This window comes from Chelonus insularis, unplaced genomic scaffold (assembly GCF_013357705.1).
Source record: "Chelonus insularis isolate UGA/USDA-ARS -01 unplaced genomic scaffold, ASM1335770v1 contig_64_pilon, whole genome shotgun sequence".
NCBI lineage: Eukaryota > Metazoa > Arthropoda > Insecta > Hymenoptera > Braconidae > Chelonus > Chelonus insularis.
In genome coordinates, this window is record NW_023276685.1 from 95,950 (window position 1) to 116,045 (window position 20,096).

A 20,096-nucleotide genomic window follows, 5' to 3' on the forward strand; every position below is an offset into this window, starting at 1 on the left:
AATCATAAAAAAAAAAAAACAATTAATTATAAGTAATATGGCTAAAAAATAAGACGAAACGTGCCATTAAAAATTTTTTTTGTGAAAGGCATGTTTTTTAGTTCAATTATACAAGAAATATTTCTAGTTAACTGTAAAAAATCCAATATAACAAGTAGTTTATGTAAATATTGTGACCTGAAAATAAACATTCTCATTGACACAATTTTATTCTATAATTTTTTGCAAAAGAAATTTAATAAATATTCGTATGTTTTATGCGTGTAATATGAAAATAATTCCATAAAAAGTATTATAATGAAATTTTTTTAAATAAATAAAATTGAAATAATGTTTTAAAACAAAAATTATAACAATAAATTTTCTTTTTATTTTAAATAATCGCTATAGAAATATTAGTAATTTTTCATTAATGTTAGTGAAATTACTAAAATATTTCTTGAGTTTTTATTCATTATAGGGCTAATGAATTATCACACTTCACTACAGTTTTGTCGTGTTTCGGAAAAATTGTACAAACTTCATATTTATATTTTCATTTTACAATATGAACAAGTCAAATACTAAATGACAAACAATTAATTAAACTAAAAAAAAATATATCTTACATACTGAATCGGTGTGTTGTTTCACCTGTATTAGGATCAACAGTTATGCTTTCTATATTATTTCCATTTGTAACATTTACAGGCAGTATATTTGAGTTTAAAACTGGTAAAAACTGCCCATCTTCACATTCACGAAATAGTAATTCATTTTCTTTTTTATCATCTTTTTTACTTGGACTTATTTTTCGTATCATCAATGTAAGTAAATCAATAACTAAATAAGATTCAGGTTTATAAAGTCTCGTAAAGTGTAACTTAATATGTTCACTAACATTTTCATCTTTACGAGGTACATAATTGCAATGAGGACAAGGAGGAGTGAGTCTTTCAAGACCATGACGACGTTTGTGAATATCAAGGATATCTTTATCTGGTGAAGAAAATGGGCATTCATGACATCGAAATAAAGTTTCTTGTTCTTCAAGCATCGCTATTGTTTCTTCTTTTTTTTGCATAAATAAAATAGATTGTTTATCTTGATTAGAAATATTATACAAACCTCCGAAAATAATTGAAGAATTATTTCCCGCTGATAATCCTGAAGAAATGGTCGATTTTCTTCGGGATTTTCCATAATTTGTACTTTTAATTTCATTATAATCTTGATCATATTCCATTGAAATATCTGATTGATTATTTACATCATCAGAATTATTTGAATGATGTTTTTTTAAATGTTGAACATAATTAGCATAATATTTAACTGAAAAATCGCAGGTATCGCAACGATATCGTCTCTTAGCACCGTGCATTGTTAAATGAACTTGATATTGTTCACGTTTATTAAAAGATGATGGACATTTATGACATTTGAATGGTTTTTCCTTAAATTTACCATTTTTGGTAAATGTTTTACTTGTATTTGTAAATGACTGCCGTCTTCCAGCAAGTGATTCATTCATTTCGTTTTGTCTTTTATGAACTACTTGATGTTTCATCAAATTTTGAGCTGTTTTTGATGAATAATCACACTCACTACATTTGAATCTATTGTTCGAACCATGAAGAGTCATATGATATTCAAGTGCGTCAAGTTTGAAATATCGAGCAGGGCATTTGGCACAAGTAAACACTTGATTTCCACTTTTATGTTCAACAATTTGATCACTCGATGAATTAAAATTCGGTATTTCAACAACGATCCAAGCAACGTTTTTATTTGAACCACTAATGAGGCTACCTGTTTCAATACATGCAGTTCTCGGTGGTGGATATCTTTGGGAATGGCCATATAAAATTAATAATTGTTGAGAATGATCTTGATACTCGGCAGCATGAGCTTTTTGATGTAATACAAGATGTTCTGGAAGTTTCGCTGTATAAGAACACCACTCACAAGCGAATGGAAGCTCAGCTGAATGATATCCTAGATGAATTTGTAATTCTCTTTCAGATAAGAAGCGTCCCGGACATTTACTGCAATAATGAACTAAACGAGGATCACGAAGATCGGGATCTGAACCCATAATAGGTGTTTTAGTTAATCCTAAAAGAGTTGTTAGATCATCCAGCTGCTGTGCATCAGATCTACTATCATCTACAAGACAGTGAACTGTTCCTAACGCTCCTTGATGCATATCTGTATGACTGTCCATTACTTCTTTACGCGAACAACTGAAACTACAATCAGGGCATGCTATAAGTGTTTCATTTACAGTGGATGGATTATGCATCATTTCATGATCACGGACTTCGGCACGTCGTGATGATACATGCGGGCAATGACGACACTTGAGCATTTTTACAAATGTTCCATTTGGTCGAGAAACCCAAACAAGTGGAGTATCAGGTAAAGCACGAGTGTCTAATAAAAGTGGTGGTGTAGATCCATTAGCGGTTTTTGGAACATCCGATAATATTGATGCAGCTCTGGATGTTTCATCTACAGATATATCAACTTTGTTCAAAGAATTATCTTCAGCTGTTGAATTTATTGGAGACCTTGATTTTTTAGATGCAGGATCGGATGTAGCACGTTGATGAACAACAGCTAATTCTTCTCCGTGTAATTGTACATGGTCTAACAATTCTCTGAAATTTTAAAATCAATATTATTATTAATCCATGTAAAAAGTTAAAATTCTCTTTCAATTTATATTAACTTATTTCATAATAATTACGCTTTTGTGCTGACGTAGTATGGACATAGATAACACTTGAAAATAGATTCTAAATTTGGTTGATGGTGTACTTTATGCATTGCTAAACTTGTTGCATCCTTAGCGATAAATGGACAATCCTTACAAGCAAATGGATTCTATGATATAAAAAAAAAACGAATTTTATTATTAGTTAGAAACACCACAAAATTCGTTATTGTTTACCTTTTCATTGTTAGAAGATAGTTCTAATGACTCATAATGGGATTTAACGTGAAGTAAAACCATGTCCTTATTTGCATCTCGAAAATTACATCTTTTGCATTTCCATAATGTTCTTTTGGTTTCTTCTGATAAGTATGAAATTGGTACTGATGTTTTAGAATCTAACGAATTTACGGGAATGGTAGGATTAGAATTGGTTGATTGATTAGGCTTTAGCAATGATTGGCCGCTTTTAGTAGCTTGGAGAGGCGGTGGAGGTCTAGAAAGAATCGCAGAATCTTGAACTCGTCCATATCCTGGCTGATTAGAATTTTTGTGGATTTTTGACGATGATGCCATTTCAGGTATTGAAAGAGTCTTAGAATTATTGAAAAGAACTCTCTTTCGAGGAGGTTCATCAGTTCGAGAATTTAATGTACCGCATTCATCATTATTTGGATCATCTACACTTTGCTCCATCTAAAATAAAATTAAAAATAAGTACTAAAGTTAGGAAGGCCAAAAAAATAAATAAATCACCTGTGCAAGATATTTGTTATATTTGGAATAATTTCTTCGGCCAGTTTCATCAGTCATTAAAACTCTAGCATTAGCATGAGCAGGGTCTCTTGCAGCTTTTAATTTGATGTGTTTGGTAATATCCCATCTCCAATTCGATCTATAAGCACAAAGAGAACATTCGAATGGCTTTCGATTCAAATGTCCTACAATATGAACGTGGAATCGGCTTGCAGTCGATGCCCAGAACGAACAGTGAGGACACTTGAATACTCTTCTTGTTGTGGTTGCATTGGCAGTACCATCGATCTATTAAAAATAAGCAAATTCTTTATCATCTTTAAAATAGAAGTTAAAATTACGGTAGCGCCCGCTCTTTGTAACGTCAAAAAAGAAATGATCAAATATAGCTAAATAAAAAAAATCAAATAAGTAGATCAAATAAACAAAAAATAAACTCATAAAATAAAAACCCCGTACCGACGATCCGGAAGAATTCAGACCACCATTCGCGTCCCAGTCCACTTGAAAAGGAAACTCAAAATCACCATAGTGGGATGCAGCCGTATAGTTCGCGTTAACGCCAGTGTTTTCTTGTCTACTAGTGCTAATCATTGAATCATTATTGACTGTAGAACACACTTGCATATGAATTTGAAGATCTGTCAGACTACTGAAAGGTTTTCGACATTTTGTACATCGCGACAATTCATGAGAAGAAACACTAAGCGCAGTATGATGCGTTTTTTTATGCCTAGCCAATTCTTCCGAGTTATTCGCTTTGAACGTACACCAACATTTTAAATCTTCCATTGTACTTACGACTACCTGTGATGAGCTGGCGCTTGTATTTGTTATTAACCTTTCCTTTAGTTTGTCGAAAAAAGACGCATTCCTTTTTTCAAAGGATTTTACTGCACCCACCTCCTTTCTTACTCCAGTTGTTTGCTGATGTAACAAAAATTATTACAAATATTTATAGAAAATGTATTTCAACACATTGTTTTTAATTATTAAAATATTTTTGGAAAGTTTAACTAAAACTTTTATTATATTTATCAATTCAATTTTTAATAAATCCAAAAATACGAACCTCACGATTATTATAAAGTTTTGCTATCTCAGTGTCTCGTGCAATTTTTGCAAGCTCTGGCCTTACTCTAACTCGAGGAACTTTTAATAAAGGTGGAGAACTATTAGATGCAGTATTATTTGAATTATTTTCTGGACTTAAAGGAATTAACATTGGTATAGGTTTCTTGGATTTATTTGGTGATTGTAGAGGTGCATGACATTCCATTAAATGTCTTTGCATTTCAGAATCCCATGCAGTGATAAACTGACAACCCTTCTCTTCACATTTCAGTGCAATACATTCAGCACCAGCTATTGCGCTTGATGGATCTTCTGTATTTTCGATTGGATCACCATCAGTATTTTTCGTTGAATTTGAATCTTCTGGAACATCTCTATAATCACTTGCACCAACCTTTAAATAAAAAAATTGAATTATCATCATTTCTTACTCTTTTAAAAGTTCATCATAAGACAATCTCTAGTTATCTTCTAACATGTAATTTTTCATTCAGCTATAACATTAAATAGTCAGGGACTCGGCTAAATAGTCGTACATGATTTAAATCAATTTTACCAAAGAAAAAATTTACATATACCGTCAAAGCCGTGCCCTGATCATTTCATTATTTTTAAAACCAAAAAAAAAAAACAAAGAAATTACTTGATTATAACGTTTTGGCCCATTTCGTGGTTTACGATCAAAAGGACCCAATTTCTTTATTGGTTGTCCAACAGGAGGTTCATGATGATTTGTTTCATGCACCGTTAAACTTTGACGAATATCTGCAGTAAAGTTGCATACTCGACATTGAAAAGCACCACCACCACCATGATTTCGAGTATGTCGATCTAAATTCCACTAATAAAGAGTATAAGAACTAAATTAATTCAAAGAACATAGTAAAATAGTTCAGATTTATATTTTACGAATTTTTAGTACTGTTTTTAAACAATAAAACTGCTTTGTAAAACTATCATTTTTAATGATACACTAAAAACATTTATCAATTAAACACAAGTAACGAAAAAAAAGAACAAATAGAAAGAATAATAGAAAATAAAAGTGTATTACCTTGTACGGAGTTCGAAAGTCACAGTCATCACATTTGATCATGGGCATCGAGTGATACTTGACGTGTTTTGTGTAACGAGCTCTTACGTGCGTCATATATGAGCACTTGGTACATCGAAAAAAACGTCGTTTAAGATGATGAAGTCTTTGGTGGTTAGTCATATCGGATTGATCAGTAGCCATGAAGGAACACATTGAACATTGATTACGATTATTAGCTTCTGAAGCAGTAATATCATTATTTTCTTCTGAATGTGTTACCAAAATGTGACGCTCTAATTTCTTTGGATGCTGGCATATAAAGTTACAATGTGGACACTCATGATACTTTGCCTATTAAAAAAAAATTAAGCATCTAATTAATAAATATTTATTAATTATAAAATTAAAATATAATTGAAAAATATTTGAACCTTTTGATGATGAAAATCCTTCAAATGTTTCAAGTATTCAACAAGACTAGGAAATTCAGCTGTAGGTCTACATGATTTGCATTCATATTTATTATCAGGTGGTGTTTTATCATCTGTTACATCATCATTTTCCTCCGGTTCTTCTTTAATAGTGAGCCGTGGTTCATCATCATCATCATCATCATCATCATCATCATCAACATTGTTGTCATCATCTTCATTATAAACATTATCTTCTTCATCTTTTTGTTCTTCTAAATTATTAACCGCTGAAGTATCCATTTGATTGGTCCCACCGTCAGTTTCTTCTTCAGATGCCTCCGTCTCAGATTCCTGTTTTTGTGTTGACCTTTTGTGCGTTCTTGGCCTTAGTGCCCTTAGAATTGGAGATGGTTCCGACATTTTACAAGTTTAATAAATTGTTTAAATTCATTAAATTCTGTAAAACAAGTTTTTATTGAAATTAAATTTACCTTTTTTAAACTAGCATCAATAAAATAATTAATACAATATATTTATATGAAAAGAATAAAACCAATTTGACAATTAAGATTGTGATACGTAAAAGATTGATAGATAATACATGAATCATTTCTTCATCATGACTTTCGATTATTCTATACTTTCTGCAAGTCTTCAGTTATCTGCGTTAATTTCGAAAGTTAAAATTATAAATAATTATTTTTGTAAAAAAAAATAATAAAAGAATTGAAGAAAAAAACCAAAATTACGATGTCAGTGAATAAAGTCGATGAAAATGAATTTTTTGGGAATTGGGGTTCAATTTCCGTTTTTGAAATACAACAATCTATAGACTTCCGGTAGGCAAAGAAGTAGGGAAAAGAGTATAATACATCAATACTGAGTTGAACTAATATAATGGAACAGAAATAAATGCCATGAAATAACAATGCGATGATGATTTTTAAATCGTTAAGAATGAAGTAAACGAACCTCAGGTACGTTATCCTCGTTTCACTTCTTATCTACGTAACGACACCCGAATGAACATCATAGTAGCAATGGCGACGTAAAAAATTTTTCCTTCAACGCGTGTTTAGATGTACACCGGCCTATGGACTGTTGTGTGCAGCAGCTATTGCGGCAACGGGCGCACAATCGCCTTCTCTTGAATCGGAAAAGAGAATGGCAGCGAAGCGAGCGGAGTAAATGCGAAGCACTGTGGTTGTTTAGGGCAACGAAGAAGACTTTGAGTTTGTGGATTATTTCCTCTTCGGTTTATGACGTATCACCGGGTAAAATGCAGAATAAGATGCGTACTGAAGAGTCGAAAATTCACAAGACCTCAAGTTAAGAAGGAAGCAAGGTCTGTTTCGACCAGACAAGACAAAAGCCCCTCCCTCCAACCGGATGACTCGACTGCTGGCCCCACGATGTCGATGTAGCGCAGTCAGGCGCCATCTGCAATTCCAATTCTGATTCTGACCTCTAGCTACCTCCCGTCCGCCTCCTCTATCACGAACCACTTCCCCTACTTTGAAGCTACATCCCTCTCCAAGCGCCCCGCAATGCTTCCTCAAGTGTATCCCGCCGTTGTTAAACCACTAAGAGCCTGCTGTTCCTATCAAATTATGCTTGGATCATACTATTTTTATTCTTCAATCAAATTTCATTCTTTTCCTTCTTCTCTTCCTTTCTTTACCATGTCCTCCGGTTGCCATTTCGTTTCTTGATTCTCGACCTTTATTGATTCTTCTCCTGCTCTTCTACTTCTTGCATGTGCGCATCCCCTTCACCAAATTCTGAGTTGATTTTTTTTTAACCAAAAACACTTCTTTTTTTTTATTTGAATCTTCTTCTTGAACTCATAAATGATGAATAAAATATTTCCAAATATTATTTCCAATTATTAAATGAATTGGTATTTGAATGAAAAATTTGTTCTCACCAAAATAGTATTAATAAAAGTAATAATAACAATGCTTCACATATACTTTTAAAAATTGTCTTTCATTGAAAATGACAGAGAATAGTTCTCCATGTCGAACATGAAGATTGAGAACAGCGTTTGATGACATCAAATATTTTGTCTCTCTCATTCTCTCTACATAAGTAATCATGAAATAAAAAGAGAGTATACAGTTGCCAAAATCAACAATACTATATCTATAATCCTATAAGCATTCTTTTAATTTTTCTTAATAAACTCCGAGATGTTTTTTTATTAAGATTAGCGCTTTTATGTCAATCTAGGACATAGTCAATATATCTGAAGACCTTGTCGTGTGAGTCTACGCGTGCGTCCAAGACTCCTCTTTATAAATGACGTTCGTTATATACTTGTAGAAGATGCTTTTTCTTTTTTGTTGTATCTAACGTCATTAGTAATAGATGTATCATGTGAAATAAAACCAATAGCTATAGTTGTATAGATATTAGAATCTTAATAAGAAGTAATATAAAAAATATAAAATTTTCTTGTCATGATATATTTACGTTTTTATATTCTTTATTTTGCAAGGTTTCTTTAGCGTCATCAGAAAAATATTTAAGATTTTACTTTAGGGTCATTTAACGCTTCATTAAATAATGTTTTCGTTAGCATTGAAACAAACGATAGATATTTATTTTACTCTTCAAATATCACTATCAGGCTGTCGATGTTTCCTTATAATATAATATACGTTTCCTCATGCTTGCATCAATGTATTCAGTGTCATAAAAATGTCACTTGAGATATGCAATAAGATTTCACAACTGTGAAAGTGTATTTTTTAAATCGATTAAAAAATTTTTTACCATTTAAAACAAATAATAATTAGTGTTTTTGTGTACAAATAAATTTTATTTTATGTTTTTTAGAAATACAAATATAGTCTAAATCAGTCCAAGAATAAACGAAAAAATTTATTGTAATACTGTTATTATATAAAGCGTAAAGCAAAAGAAAATCAATGACTCAAACCATTAGATGACTTTAAAATGTTCAAAGACAATAGATCTTGGAGCACATGGCAATTGTTGGAACGATTTCTGTGGAAACAATTATTCATCATCATTTCATAATTGTGAAAAGTAATGATTGTAAAACGAAAAAAAAAAACTTATCATTATCTCTTAGCTCTTTAATCGTAGCTCATGGATCTCATCATAAAAAGACCCTCAACTTACTGAGTAGCCATCCTTATTGATATGACGGCTAGAAAAGAAATCATCAGTTATATTACCAATGTTTCACTTATTAACACTATTGTATTGTAAATTGAATGAAAAGAAATATTGAAAATTAAAAAAAAATGTCAAAAATAAAAAATAAAGTTTTTACAATAAGTTTATTTGTTACATTGCATTAATTTAGAATAAAAACAAATAATAATGCGCGAAGAACCTTACCGTTGTATTACTATATATAATGAAGGTCAATTGTTGTTCATGGAGTACATTTAATTTCCACCAGAGAGTATGACAAGTCAATTTTGGTGGGAAACATCGAATGTAGTGATCAGTTCAAATAGGAATTTAAAAAAATGGTGTTTTATTTTTAGATTAATTGTCAAGATAAAAATTAATTTACTGAACATGAGATTATTCTAGATAGAGTATATTTCAAAAAACTCTGCTTAAAATACATAAATAAAAAATACATGTATCCTAATTATTCAATAGAATATATAATCATAACTATGTTTTGCTGCTTCTTCTATGAATTGAATATATGATAACTAAAATTGTAATATTGAGGTCATTGACAAATTTTCTTCATACAAATCATTAACACACATTTAATTAATTATTTAAGCGCTTTTTTGACATAATCATTGTCTCTTTAATGCACAACAGAGTTTACATTTAGTACTTACATTAATTAAACATACAAATTTATTAAAAAAGCGATAATAATTATATTATATAAAAAGAGTATTCCAATATTGTCAAAATGCCATATTACAAAAACTACGTATGAAAAATTCGTCAAGGAAAAGAAGACTAATCATTTCACTTACGAGTGAAATTCTGTACATATTATAATTTACGTTAAACAGTCACTGGTAAAAGAGCTTATTTTAATTATGTATATATTTTTATCATCTTTTGTGCTACCACATGCGTAATTGTAGATAATTACATTTATATTTATTTATTGTATTTATCATTTATCAACATCATTAGAGTGGTAGGTAAAATGCAGCCATTATTTTTTTAAATTATAATTTTTTTTTTTACTAAAATTGTATAATATAAAGAAAGCTAGTGAAAAAACAGTAAAAAATAGAAAACCCAGAAGCAGCTTCATCGTGACTAGAATGAATCACAATTTACCATTCCACTGTATTATTCATAATATATGTATTTATATCATTAATAATATTACACAGTACAAATAATTAAAATAAAAAATGTAACGAGTAGATCACTTTGGTTTACAGCATTTTACAAAATACAATTAATCGCATTGAAACACTTTTTTTACATTTTTAATCGCTTATGACTTCTCCAATGACTTTTAGAAAATTTCGATATTCTATGGCAGCGAATAAATATTATTATTATTATTATTATTATTATTATTATTATTATTATTATTTATCATCATTACTAATAATTATTACGAACTTTCATATAATTTGATACTTTGTTCCATTCAAAGCTAAATAAAGACTAAAAACCTGATGGCTGTTACTGTACTGTACTAAAAAGACGTGTACGTTTTTTATTACATTTAAACTTAATTGATGGTTTTATAATTAAATAGTAATTATTTTAATATCAGTAAATTTAGTACATAAATGCTCTAATTATTAATTAAAATATTATTATAATTAATACACAAGTGATGCGTTTATGTAAATGATTTTCAGTCAAGTAATTTAAAAAAATTTTCTTAACTAATTTTAAGAGCTGACAAAAACTATTGTTTCGTTTTAATGTTATAATTTCACATTATACTTCTTATTGTATTTTTACAGCATTGGAAAGAGCACCAAAATTCGATTTTGTAGTTTTTTATACTTTCTATTGTAAATATTTCGATTAAAATATGTTTAAAAAACACTCATGAAACGTCAAACTTGAATAAATGTATTAAGTATAAAATTTTTGTCAGAAATTATTTATTGTATAAATGACTTGAATTAAACTCAAGTTGATCAAAATTATATTTAAATGTTATTTTAATTAAAGTGCCATTGAATGAGTATTTAGTCGAGGAATATGTTAATTCCTGTTATTTTGTATTATAATGAAATAAAAATAGCAAATTGTAATTTCATTATTAATAACATTGGAATTTATTCTTTGATTTTTAATGCAATTTTTTATATTATTTTAGTCTAAATTTTTTTTTCTAATTATTTTGAAAACATACAAATAAACAAAATTATTTTTATAAGTAAAATTTGATAGTAAAAGTGGAACCTTTCATAGCCAATCTTGCGTCTTTTTGGAAATTAAAATTGAAAATTTATCGTTGTTTGTGGCATTGGACAAAAAATTGCATTAAAAAACAAATTTTTAGTGTACACTTTTTTCTATTCTACATTATATACAATCAAAAAGCATGTAAATGCTTTAATAAGATGTTCTTAAAGTAATAATTTATTTGATCATTTAAACTTTTTTATCAATTTTCGATTCTCAATTCGTTTGATATCATGTTTAAAAATAACATGAGCAGCAGTATAAAATATGATTTTAGTTTTAGTTTAAATAAGGCAAATGACTAGGACACATAAGCCCCATATCGTTTGCTTCTCTACGCTTTTTTTCCCTTCTTGAATATAAAAAATAGTATGTTCGCAATTACAGGAATATTAATTTCTGTCTGATAAGGTACCTGAAACTATCGAGCTCTCTTTGTTAATGTAATAATATTAATAGTTGGTAATTGTATATTATCATTATTTTTATATTTATAATAATGCGATAATGCCTGAGCTCGTGGCCTAATAAAGACCTTGGAATTATATAGGAAACCAAATAACTTTCATTACTAATTTTTTGGTGCACCATATAAAAGTGGTTTATTTTTTAATTTTAAAAGATATCTAATTTGTATAATAATAAGTATAATTTAGAAATTCAAAATGATTCAATTATAATGACTAATTTTTTCAGCTTATCGTTGTTTGATCAAAACTTTACAATTTAAAGGTTAACATTATTTTATTCTTTTAATTGGCAGAAAAATTTTTAATATTCATTAAACTGTATTAAGGATGAAAATGAAAAAATAATTTCATAAATTAATATAAGTTTGAGATAAAATCAAAGAAAAATTGGAAAAAGTATTTTTTGTATTCATTCATTATTTGATTTATAAAATTTGTGAATAGACTTTATAATTAGGCAGTTATGCTCATTGTAATAGTCTTTATGAAATCAGATCAAAAATAGAGTTGTTAAACTGTTTCTCAATCAAGTAATGTTACAAATAATTTTAGATATAGTAAAAAATTTATTAAATTAAATATTTGATTTTTATTCCTATGGCACCTAGGGTTTGAAGACTTTAAAATCTTGAATTGTTAGTGGAAAATTATTGTTTATGGCCACGTAGAAAAACAATATAAAATGGAACTCTAGTGATTTTGTTACCATTTCAAGCATCATACGAAAATTTTTATTTTTGTAAGTTTCGTTGTTTACGAAACATTTATTTATGTATAACTGAAATAAATTATTGAAAATAAAAGATGCAGTTTAATCTACACTGAATTATGATCATTTTTTAAAAATAATAATTTATGTATTTCAATAATTATAGATAATAAAGAAAATATTCTCAAAGTAATATAAGCTAATTTAAAAAAAAATTCAATTATCCTGAAAAAAAAACTTTCTTTAGTAACATTTTTAGTCAATCTAAATTTTCCGTAGTGGTAAATAATTCAATGTAGAGTTAACTATCAATATTGTAAAAATAATAAATTCACTACCATTCAATAAATTCACCAAGTTCTATGAGCTGTTATTATCCTAAACTAAAACAATTACTGAGATATTTGATTTTTTGTTTAATCAGATAAAATTATTTCAGTACAAATAGGGATTTATGCGGCTAAAATTATTTACTTAGTAGCTGCTAAAAAATGCGTTCAAGAGGAATTTTCATGCGCACTGAATGATAAACTTGATAATTAATTTATTCCTTTCAATATGGCTTTATATCTCGTTTCCTCTCTTTGTTATTGATTATTAATAATAAACTATTTTGTTTACTTATGTGTTTGTTATGTACCTTACAACATTAGGCATCTTCTTTGACGACGTTTTTGTGGCTCTGGTCGTAGTACAGCTCGTACTGCTTCATCAAATACTTGTTTTAAACCACGTTGCGTTAAAGCTGAACATTCCATATATTTAACCGCACGAATCTATATGAATAATTATTTGTTGTGTATATTTAATAATTGAATAAATAAAACGTTAATACAAAGTAAAACTCTGATTAATTTTTTTATGTCATTTAAAATTATTTTTACCTTATTTGCTAATTTTTGACCTTGCTCACGTTTTATAGCGCTCAAACCTTGCTCAGCTAGAGCCGTTAAAGTCTCTCGATCATCACGTAAATCAATCTTTGTTCCAACAAGAATCATTGGAGCATCAGGACAATGATGTTTTATTTCAGGATACCACTTGCTTGTCACATTCTCAAATGACGACGGGCTTGTTACAGAAAAACAGATTAAAAAAACATCTGTTTGTGGATAAGAAAGTGGTCGTAATCTGTCATAATCTTCTTGTCCAGCAGTATCCCACAGACCTAAGCTTACAGGTATACCGTCTACAACCATTGGTGCCGAATAATTATCAAACCTGTAATCGTAAACATATTAATAAGACTTATACTATGAGTACGGAAGTGAATGAAATTTTCAAAGCTTCATAAGTATATTAGGTCATTTTTAGATCTATAGAGAGAAATTGAAAATAAATATTTAAGTAATTTTAAATCACTAAATGACAAGTCAATAAAAAAGAGACTAGAAGAGGTGACTTCCTGTAGACAGAAAGATCTTAGCATCTGAACTATAATTAGCCACCCTAGTTTACTGTTCTCAAGAAGAATTTTGAGACAAAAAGATTTCTTCTATTTCTATTTATAAATATTTAACATATTAATAATTTTTAAAAAATATTTATTTTTTATTTTTATAACTATGACTTACACAGTAGGTACATATTCTCCTGGAAAACTGTCAGTTGTATACGATATTAACATGCAGGTTTTCCCCACTGTTCCATCTCCAACGACAACACATTTGATTGGTCTACCTGAACTCATGGTGCTGTTTCTGAATGAACAAAAATAGGATCGATAATGTAATTAGTCGGATTTACATATAATATATCATTATAATTTTTATTAATTAAATTGTAGAAAAATTATTTTAAAATAAAAATTAAATATTAAAAATTTATATTTTTTGAATTCGTATAAAAATTTTCAAAAATAGTAAATAAAGAAATTAGTATATAAATATAATTAAAATAATAATAATATATAATTATTTCAATTCAGACAGTAATGTTTGCAACAGTATTTACAAATATTACTAGGTAATATTTCATATACTTAAACATTAAAATAGAATGTTTTTTATAGTAAATTTTAAAAAATTCTTAATAACAAACGATTCTACGAAATAAATAATATTTTTTTATGAAAAACTATTATACTGATAAAGTAAAACAAATTGATTAAGGAAGTATCAATTTTATTGTAGAATATAAACTAATAAATTTTTTTGAGCAAAACTTAAATGAACTTAATATAAAGTTATTTACACTGATAAATAATTAACAAACTTAGATACTACCTACTCATATTGGTCAATCATACCAAAAAAAAGCAATTAATTGAATGCTACTTACATTTAGGTTAGTTAAAAAATTTTAACAATTATTTCCAGCAGTATTGAAATAATCTAAAGATCTTTATCCACGATAAACTATTCACTCTAACCTATAATATCCAACTAATATTTTCGTATAGTGTTGAGATAATTTTCAATAATGAAAACTAAATATTCAACAGTAATTATAGTGTTGTGGCAATGATTTAAATTGAGAAAATTGTGCATTTAAGTGCTATATCGCCATGATAGTCGCAATTTTTGAGAACGAATTGAACTTAGCTCCACTTCATGACAGATGTTTCAACAATCATCGTTTCCTTCCCCTTTTTCAAGTTACCAGACTGGAGTCACTACATTCTAGTGTTAGTTACCTCCCTCCTCGGGTCTTCGACAACGTCATTGTTCAGTGCATAACAAACTGACTCCAAAAAACCAATCGAATTGCCGGAAAAATAATCTACTAATGGTCATATGAGGTACTCATGTGCTTTATTTCTCATTTATCAACTTTATTTTACGAAGAATGAGCTTTAATGGTTGTCGTAAGTGAACTCATAGATCTTGTCGGTGATTCCACTGATTCTACCACGTAAGATATCGTCGATTAGACTTTCGGCTTTTCATAAACTCAATACACACCCGTATAAAGAATTACACGAAGAAAAAAGAGTGAATAATCAAGAAAAAACAATTTGAAGAATTAATTATTATTACCTTTAATTTGAAAACGATAGTTGTTCACAATAATACAATGAAATTTACAACTAACTTCGTCATGATAAGAAGTGAAAAAGGCGTCGTATAGCCGTGCATTTTTTTTAGCTATTCATCTACTGACCGCGTATGCGTTCGAACCTATAAAATAGTACACAGAAAACATAATGGCAGCTCACAAGACAGGTGGGCAAAATGCTCGCAAAAAAGTTCAGGTAAGTTTTATTTATTTATATCTCAATCGATTGATTTTATTATGATTAATCATTTATGATTCATCATATGAAGATTATAGACACTTGTGTCTTCCATTGATGAATCGTTAAAACGTTAATTAAATTTATAATGGAATATTAATGATATATTCAATGTTATGATTTTGATATTGTTTAAAACAATACAATTTGATAATTTTTTAGGTTTCAATGGTTATTCGAGATGAAGTGGAAAAAAGACATAGAGCCGGTGTTAATTCATTACAGTATGATCCAGCTCTTCACAGGCTTTATTCGGCTGGTAGAGACAGTATTATTAGGATATGGAATTGTAAAAATATAAATGAACCTTTTATCCAATCAATGGAACATCATACGGATTGGGTAAATGATATAGTGCTCTGCTGTGGTGGCAAAAATTGTAATTAATATTTATATTTACTACATAATAATTTCTTCGTTCATTTAATTACACATTTTAATGTTATTTTTCATGGTTTTTTAGTAATTTCTGCAAGTTCTGATACTACAGTAAAAGTTTGGAATGCACACAAAGGTTTTTGTATGTCGACATTAAGAACTCACAAAGATTATGTTAAAGCACTTGCCTATGCAAAGGATAGAGAACAAGTAGCAAGTGCCGGTTTAGACAGACAAATTTTTTTATGGGATGTTAATACCCTTACAGCACTAACTGCAAGTAATAATACTGTAACGAGTAAGTAGATTCGTAAAAAAAAAATTTTTTAAATATAATTCACAAATTATCAGTTTAGTTCATCAATATATTCTGTTTTAATAGCATCATCCCTAGCAGGCAATAAAGATTCAATTTACAGTTTAGCAATGAATCCACCAGGTACTGTAATAGTAAGTGGAAGTACAGAGAAAGTTTTACGAGTATGGGATCCAAGAACTTGTAACAAATTAATGAAGCTTCGAGGTCATGCTGACAACATCAAAGCACTTGTTTTGAATAGAGATGGTACTCAATGTTTGTCTGCAAGCTCTGATGGACATATAAAGCTTTGGTCGTTAGCACAGCAGTTGTGTATACAGACATTTAGAGTCCATACAGAAGGTGTTTGGGCATTATTAGCGACAGATACATTTAGTCATGTAATATCAGGAGGAAGAGATAAAAGAGTGATAATGACAGAATTGCGAAACCCAGAAAAATATACAGTTATTTGTGAAGAAAGTGCTCCAATTTTGAGAATGGCTATGACCCCTGATCAATCAAGTATTTGGGTAGCTACTAGTGAATCAACAATAAATAATTGGTGTATAAATCAAAAAGACTGGCAATGTGGTGATTATTGTGTTGATTCGCCAAATGTTGGTGCCGGTGGAATGGTTCCCAGAAACACAGAGCCTGCTCAAAGAATACTAGGAGGCCCAGCAATAAGACATCACGTAATTTTAAATGATAGAAGATTTGTTCTAACAAAAGACACTGAAGAAAATGTAGCTCTTTACGATGTTCTTAAAGCATGTAAAGTTGAAGATCTTGGACGTGTTGATTTTGATCAAGAAGTTAAGAAAAGAAATAAAATGGTTTATATTCCAAGTTGGTTTAATGTTGATCTCAAAACTGGGATGTTGACAATTCATTTAGGACAAGATGAAAATGACTGTTTTTCAGCTTGGGTGTCTGCAAGAGATACAGGAATAACTGATAATGATAATGTAGATCAAAAAGTAAATTATGGTAATTTACTACTCCAAGCTTTACTAGAACATTGGTGGAAACCGATGCACGCTGATGATGAGAATGAGGCTAATAGTAATGATGGTAGCAGTCAAACACATTCACGAGACGGAAATTTATATTTTCCGGTCCCTGGTCACACTCCAGTCATTTTCAGGTTAGTTTATCTCTTGTAACTTTTCAGTCCTATTATCGATCCATCATAGTTGACTATTAATTAATCCAATTTATTTATCTTTTAATATATATATATATATTAACTTATAAATTTTATTTCTTATAGTGAAGTAGGGGGAAAAACACTCTATAGATTACTTGTTCGAGACGCAGCAGGTGAAACAGAACGCGCCTTGCTGAACGAAACCGTTCCATCGTGGGTTGTGGACATTGTTGTTGACAAAAACCTGCCTAAATTTATCAAAATTCCATTTCATTTGTCTCCACATCCGTCTTCCGGTTTTAAAAATTTCAAAAAGTATATTTAAACTTCTTCTTATTTCAATCTTAATTAACATTTATATTATTATAAATTATTCTATAATTTTCTGTTATTTCATTTTCAGAGATCGATTGATTGCTAATGATTTCATTCAAGTTCGGAAGGTTATTGAACATGTTTATGACAAAGTTTTAGGAGCTGGAAGTGATTCTGGTTCAGTTGCTGGAGGTGGAAACACTGTTTCCAGTGGATCTCCAGCTGGCGATCGTGCCAATACTGATTCGAATGCTGATAACTCTTCATTAGCTGAAGAAAAAGTTGAATTGCTCTGTAACGATCAAGTATTAGATCCTTCTATGGATTTAAGAACAGTAAGTTATTATTTTTTTTCTGTCAAATAAATTATTATATAAACAAAATATCTCTATAAATAAAACGTTTTCAGGTGAAACATTTCATCTGGAAGAATTCAGCAGATCTGACACTTTATTATCGACCAGTTAAATAGTTAGGATCGCGAATGACGAATAATGGTCCTTTGAAATATGCCTGGTTCTGTTCCATGGCAAAGTAACATTGAAAAAGTTTCCGCTCAAAAATGACGTGAACAATTGAACAAAAGTTCGATTTACTACGCCTCAAAGTTGCCAAAAAAATGCAAAAATCATAATTAATACTTTAAAACGATGGAAAATTGTAAATGATCTTAAAATCAGTGAAACTGATAAAATTAGCATGAATATGATATATATTTTTCATGGGATGTTTAACAAGGCGTGTAAAATGATCAAAAAATTTAATGATGCATTTAATATGTATGTAAAAAAAATCTTATTAACGACTTTAAGTAATACTTAATATAAATGATATCTTAATCAGCGTATTCATCGCCAAACATATACATGATGAATGAGAAATACTGCTGAATTACTGTTCGTTACTTGGACAGCATTTTTATTTAAATAATATATGTGTATATGGAATATGATCTTTCTATTCAATTTTTTGTCTTCCTGTGTGAAGAAGATCAATTTTATGAGAGCACAATAATGGAATGATAGAATCAGAAAATTAATTTGTAGATATCACAATTAATGAATTTTTTCTTTTGTACATTTATTAATTATATTACAATTAATTATTAATATAATAGCCTGTTATAGTAACCATTATTTACTTATACCTTCAAAAGTTTTTATCATTTGAGCGTGCCCTAGCGATCTTTAGATCATTTCTCTCATCACATTTAGAGTTTATTCTTTAGTAATTATAAATTTTATAATTTTTGTAGATGAGAATACATAAATAGAAATGAAAAATGTACGTGTAAATATTTTACTCATGGCCTAAAATTAACTTTTATATAGATAAAAACACAATTATGTTTATTTTTTGGCATTAATTTATTATTTATTTATTTTTTTTTTCACTTCAATTAGTTTTTTATTTATATGCTCGTTATTTATGACTCGTTGAATTTTGTTAAGTAATAAAATTATTTATTTTGGATATTTTTGAAACTAATTTTTTAATGATTTTAATAGATGTTGAATGTAAAATTTGAATAAAGGAAAGTATTGTTATTTATATTAGAAAAAAAAGTAATCTACTTAGCATACAATAGAAAAAAATGTATTTGTAAGGGTTTGAAAAATAAATCTAAAAAATAACGTAACGGAGTAGTTGTTTGTATAACGGGTCACTCTTTGACAAGTAAAAGCATGCAATTTAGAATAAAAAATTATGATGAGATAATTCTGTAAAATAATAAATAATTATATAAAAGTAAGTGTTAATATAATTAAAAAATAAATATTTTTTCGTGTACTTTAACGTCGTCTTTTGTGATAGATTTTTTTTATACGTAGTGAAACATTTTTAATAGTAAAGGGTTTATTAGGTAATACAATTATGAGTATTGACTATTTTTTCATATGCACAGCATATATTTTTTTTGCATGCAATAAAATATTAAACATTATTGATCTATGCTTAATAATGCAAGTAAATCATTGAATATAATTCAGGATTTGGATGTGAGATCGTGAAGAGTTATTTAAAATTATCAATCAAACAAAAAGCAAATGAATTAATCAATTTAAATATTGGATATATCAAACGAATTAATGATTAAAGTGCGAATCTTTTCTATTAATAATTATATTTTTAATACTTTATTTTTTTTTATCAAATAAAAATGGCT

General features: G+C 28.9%; 3 protein-coding genes across 6 annotated transcripts; 1 reads left to right on the plus strand and 2 right to left on the minus strand.

Moving 5' to 3' along the window:
- Window positions 1-363: 363 nt before the first annotated feature.
- Window positions 364-7,751, minus strand: LOC118070553 (zinc finger protein 845-like). Of its 3 annotated transcripts, none has more exons than XM_035089234.1 (10): window positions 6,947-7,750; window positions 5,993-6,431; window positions 5,580-5,912; window positions 5,169-5,366; window positions 4,524-4,919; window positions 3,911-4,378; window positions 3,452-3,739; window positions 2,933-3,391; window positions 2,729-2,865; window positions 364-2,639 (listed from the first exon to the last, which is right to left on the minus strand). In XM_035089234.1, exons 2-10 carry the CDS (start codon window positions 6,392-6,394, stop codon window positions 605-607), a joined length of 4,716 nt encoding a protein of 1,571 aa, XP_034945125.1. In that variant the 5' UTR covers window positions 6,395-6,431; window positions 6,947-7,750; the 3' UTR covers window positions 364-604. The 3 variants fall into 3 exon arrangements, with proteins under 3 accessions (XP_034945125.1, XP_034945127.1, XP_034945126.1); XM_035089236.1 differs by having other exon boundaries at window positions 4,253-4,378; window positions 6,947-7,748; XM_035089235.1 differs by lacking the exon at window positions 5,169-5,366 and having other exon boundaries at window positions 6,947-7,751.
- Window positions 7,752-12,221: 4,470 nt separating this feature from the next.
- Window positions 12,222-15,674, minus strand: Mtl (Rac family small GTPase Mtl). 2 transcript variants are annotated; one of them, XM_035089230.1, is made up of 4 exons: window positions 15,529-15,674; window positions 14,125-14,250; window positions 13,435-13,771; window positions 12,222-13,326 (listed from the first exon to the last, which is right to left on the minus strand). In XM_035089230.1, the coding sequence occupies exons 2-4, from the start codon at window positions 14,238-14,240 to the stop codon at window positions 13,192-13,194; spliced, it is 588 nt and encodes a 195-aa protein (XP_034945121.1). In that variant the 5' UTR covers window positions 14,241-14,250; window positions 15,529-15,674; the 3' UTR covers window positions 12,222-13,191. The 2 variants fall into 2 exon arrangements, with proteins under 2 accessions (XP_034945121.1, XP_034945120.1); XM_035089229.1 differs by lacking the exon at window positions 15,529-15,674 and adding an exon at window positions 14,831-15,175 and having other exon boundaries at window positions 12,224-13,326.
- On the plus strand, window positions 15,163-19,235 carry LOC118070548 (WD repeat-containing protein 48). Its single transcript, XM_035089228.1, has 8 exons — window positions 15,163-15,290; window positions 15,637-15,743; window positions 15,948-16,164; window positions 16,249-16,461; window positions 16,546-17,611; window positions 17,738-17,929; window positions 18,018-18,264; window positions 18,339-19,235. The coding sequence occupies exons 2-8, from the start codon at window positions 15,696-15,698 to the stop codon at window positions 18,399-18,401; spliced, it is 2,046 nt and encodes a 681-aa protein (XP_034945119.1). The 5' UTR covers window positions 15,163-15,290; window positions 15,637-15,695; the 3' UTR covers window positions 18,402-19,235.
- The last annotated feature ends 861 nt before the right edge of the window (window positions 19,236-20,096 follow it).

Coding starts and splice junctions, on each gene's coding strand:
- LOC118070553 (XM_035089234.1), bottom strand. CDS start 6,394: ATGTCGGAACCATCTCCAATTCTAAGGGCACTAAGGCCAAGAACGCAC. Junction 5,913..5,992: donor AGGATTTTCATCATCAAAAG/GTTCAAATATTT, acceptor TTTTTTTAATAG/GCAAAGTATCATGAGTGTCC. Junction 2,866..2,932: donor TATCTTCTAACAATGAAAAG/GTAAACAATAAC, acceptor TTTATATCATAG/AATCCATTTGCTTGTAAGGA.
- Mtl (XM_035089230.1), bottom strand. CDS start 14,240: ATGAGTTCAGGTAGACCAATCAAATGTGTTGTCGTTGGAGATGGAACA. Junction 13,772..14,124: donor GGAGAATATGTACCTACTGT/GTAAGTCATAGT, acceptor TTACGATTACAG/GTTTGATAATTATTCGGCAC. Junction 13,327..13,434: donor GTCAAAAATTAGCAAATAAG/GTAAAAATAATT, acceptor TTATTCATATAG/ATTCGTGCGGTTAAATATAT.
- LOC118070548 (XM_035089228.1), top strand. CDS start 15,696: ATGGCAGCTCACAAGACAGGTGGGCAAAATGCTCGCAAAAAAGTTCAG. Junction 15,744..15,947: donor ATGCTCGCAAAAAAGTTCAG/GTAAGTTTTATT, acceptor ATAATTTTTTAG/GTTTCAATGGTTATTCGAGA. Junction 17,612..17,737: donor CACACTCCAGTCATTTTCAG/GTTAGTTTATCT, acceptor TATTTCTTATAG/TGAAGTAGGGGGAAAAACAC.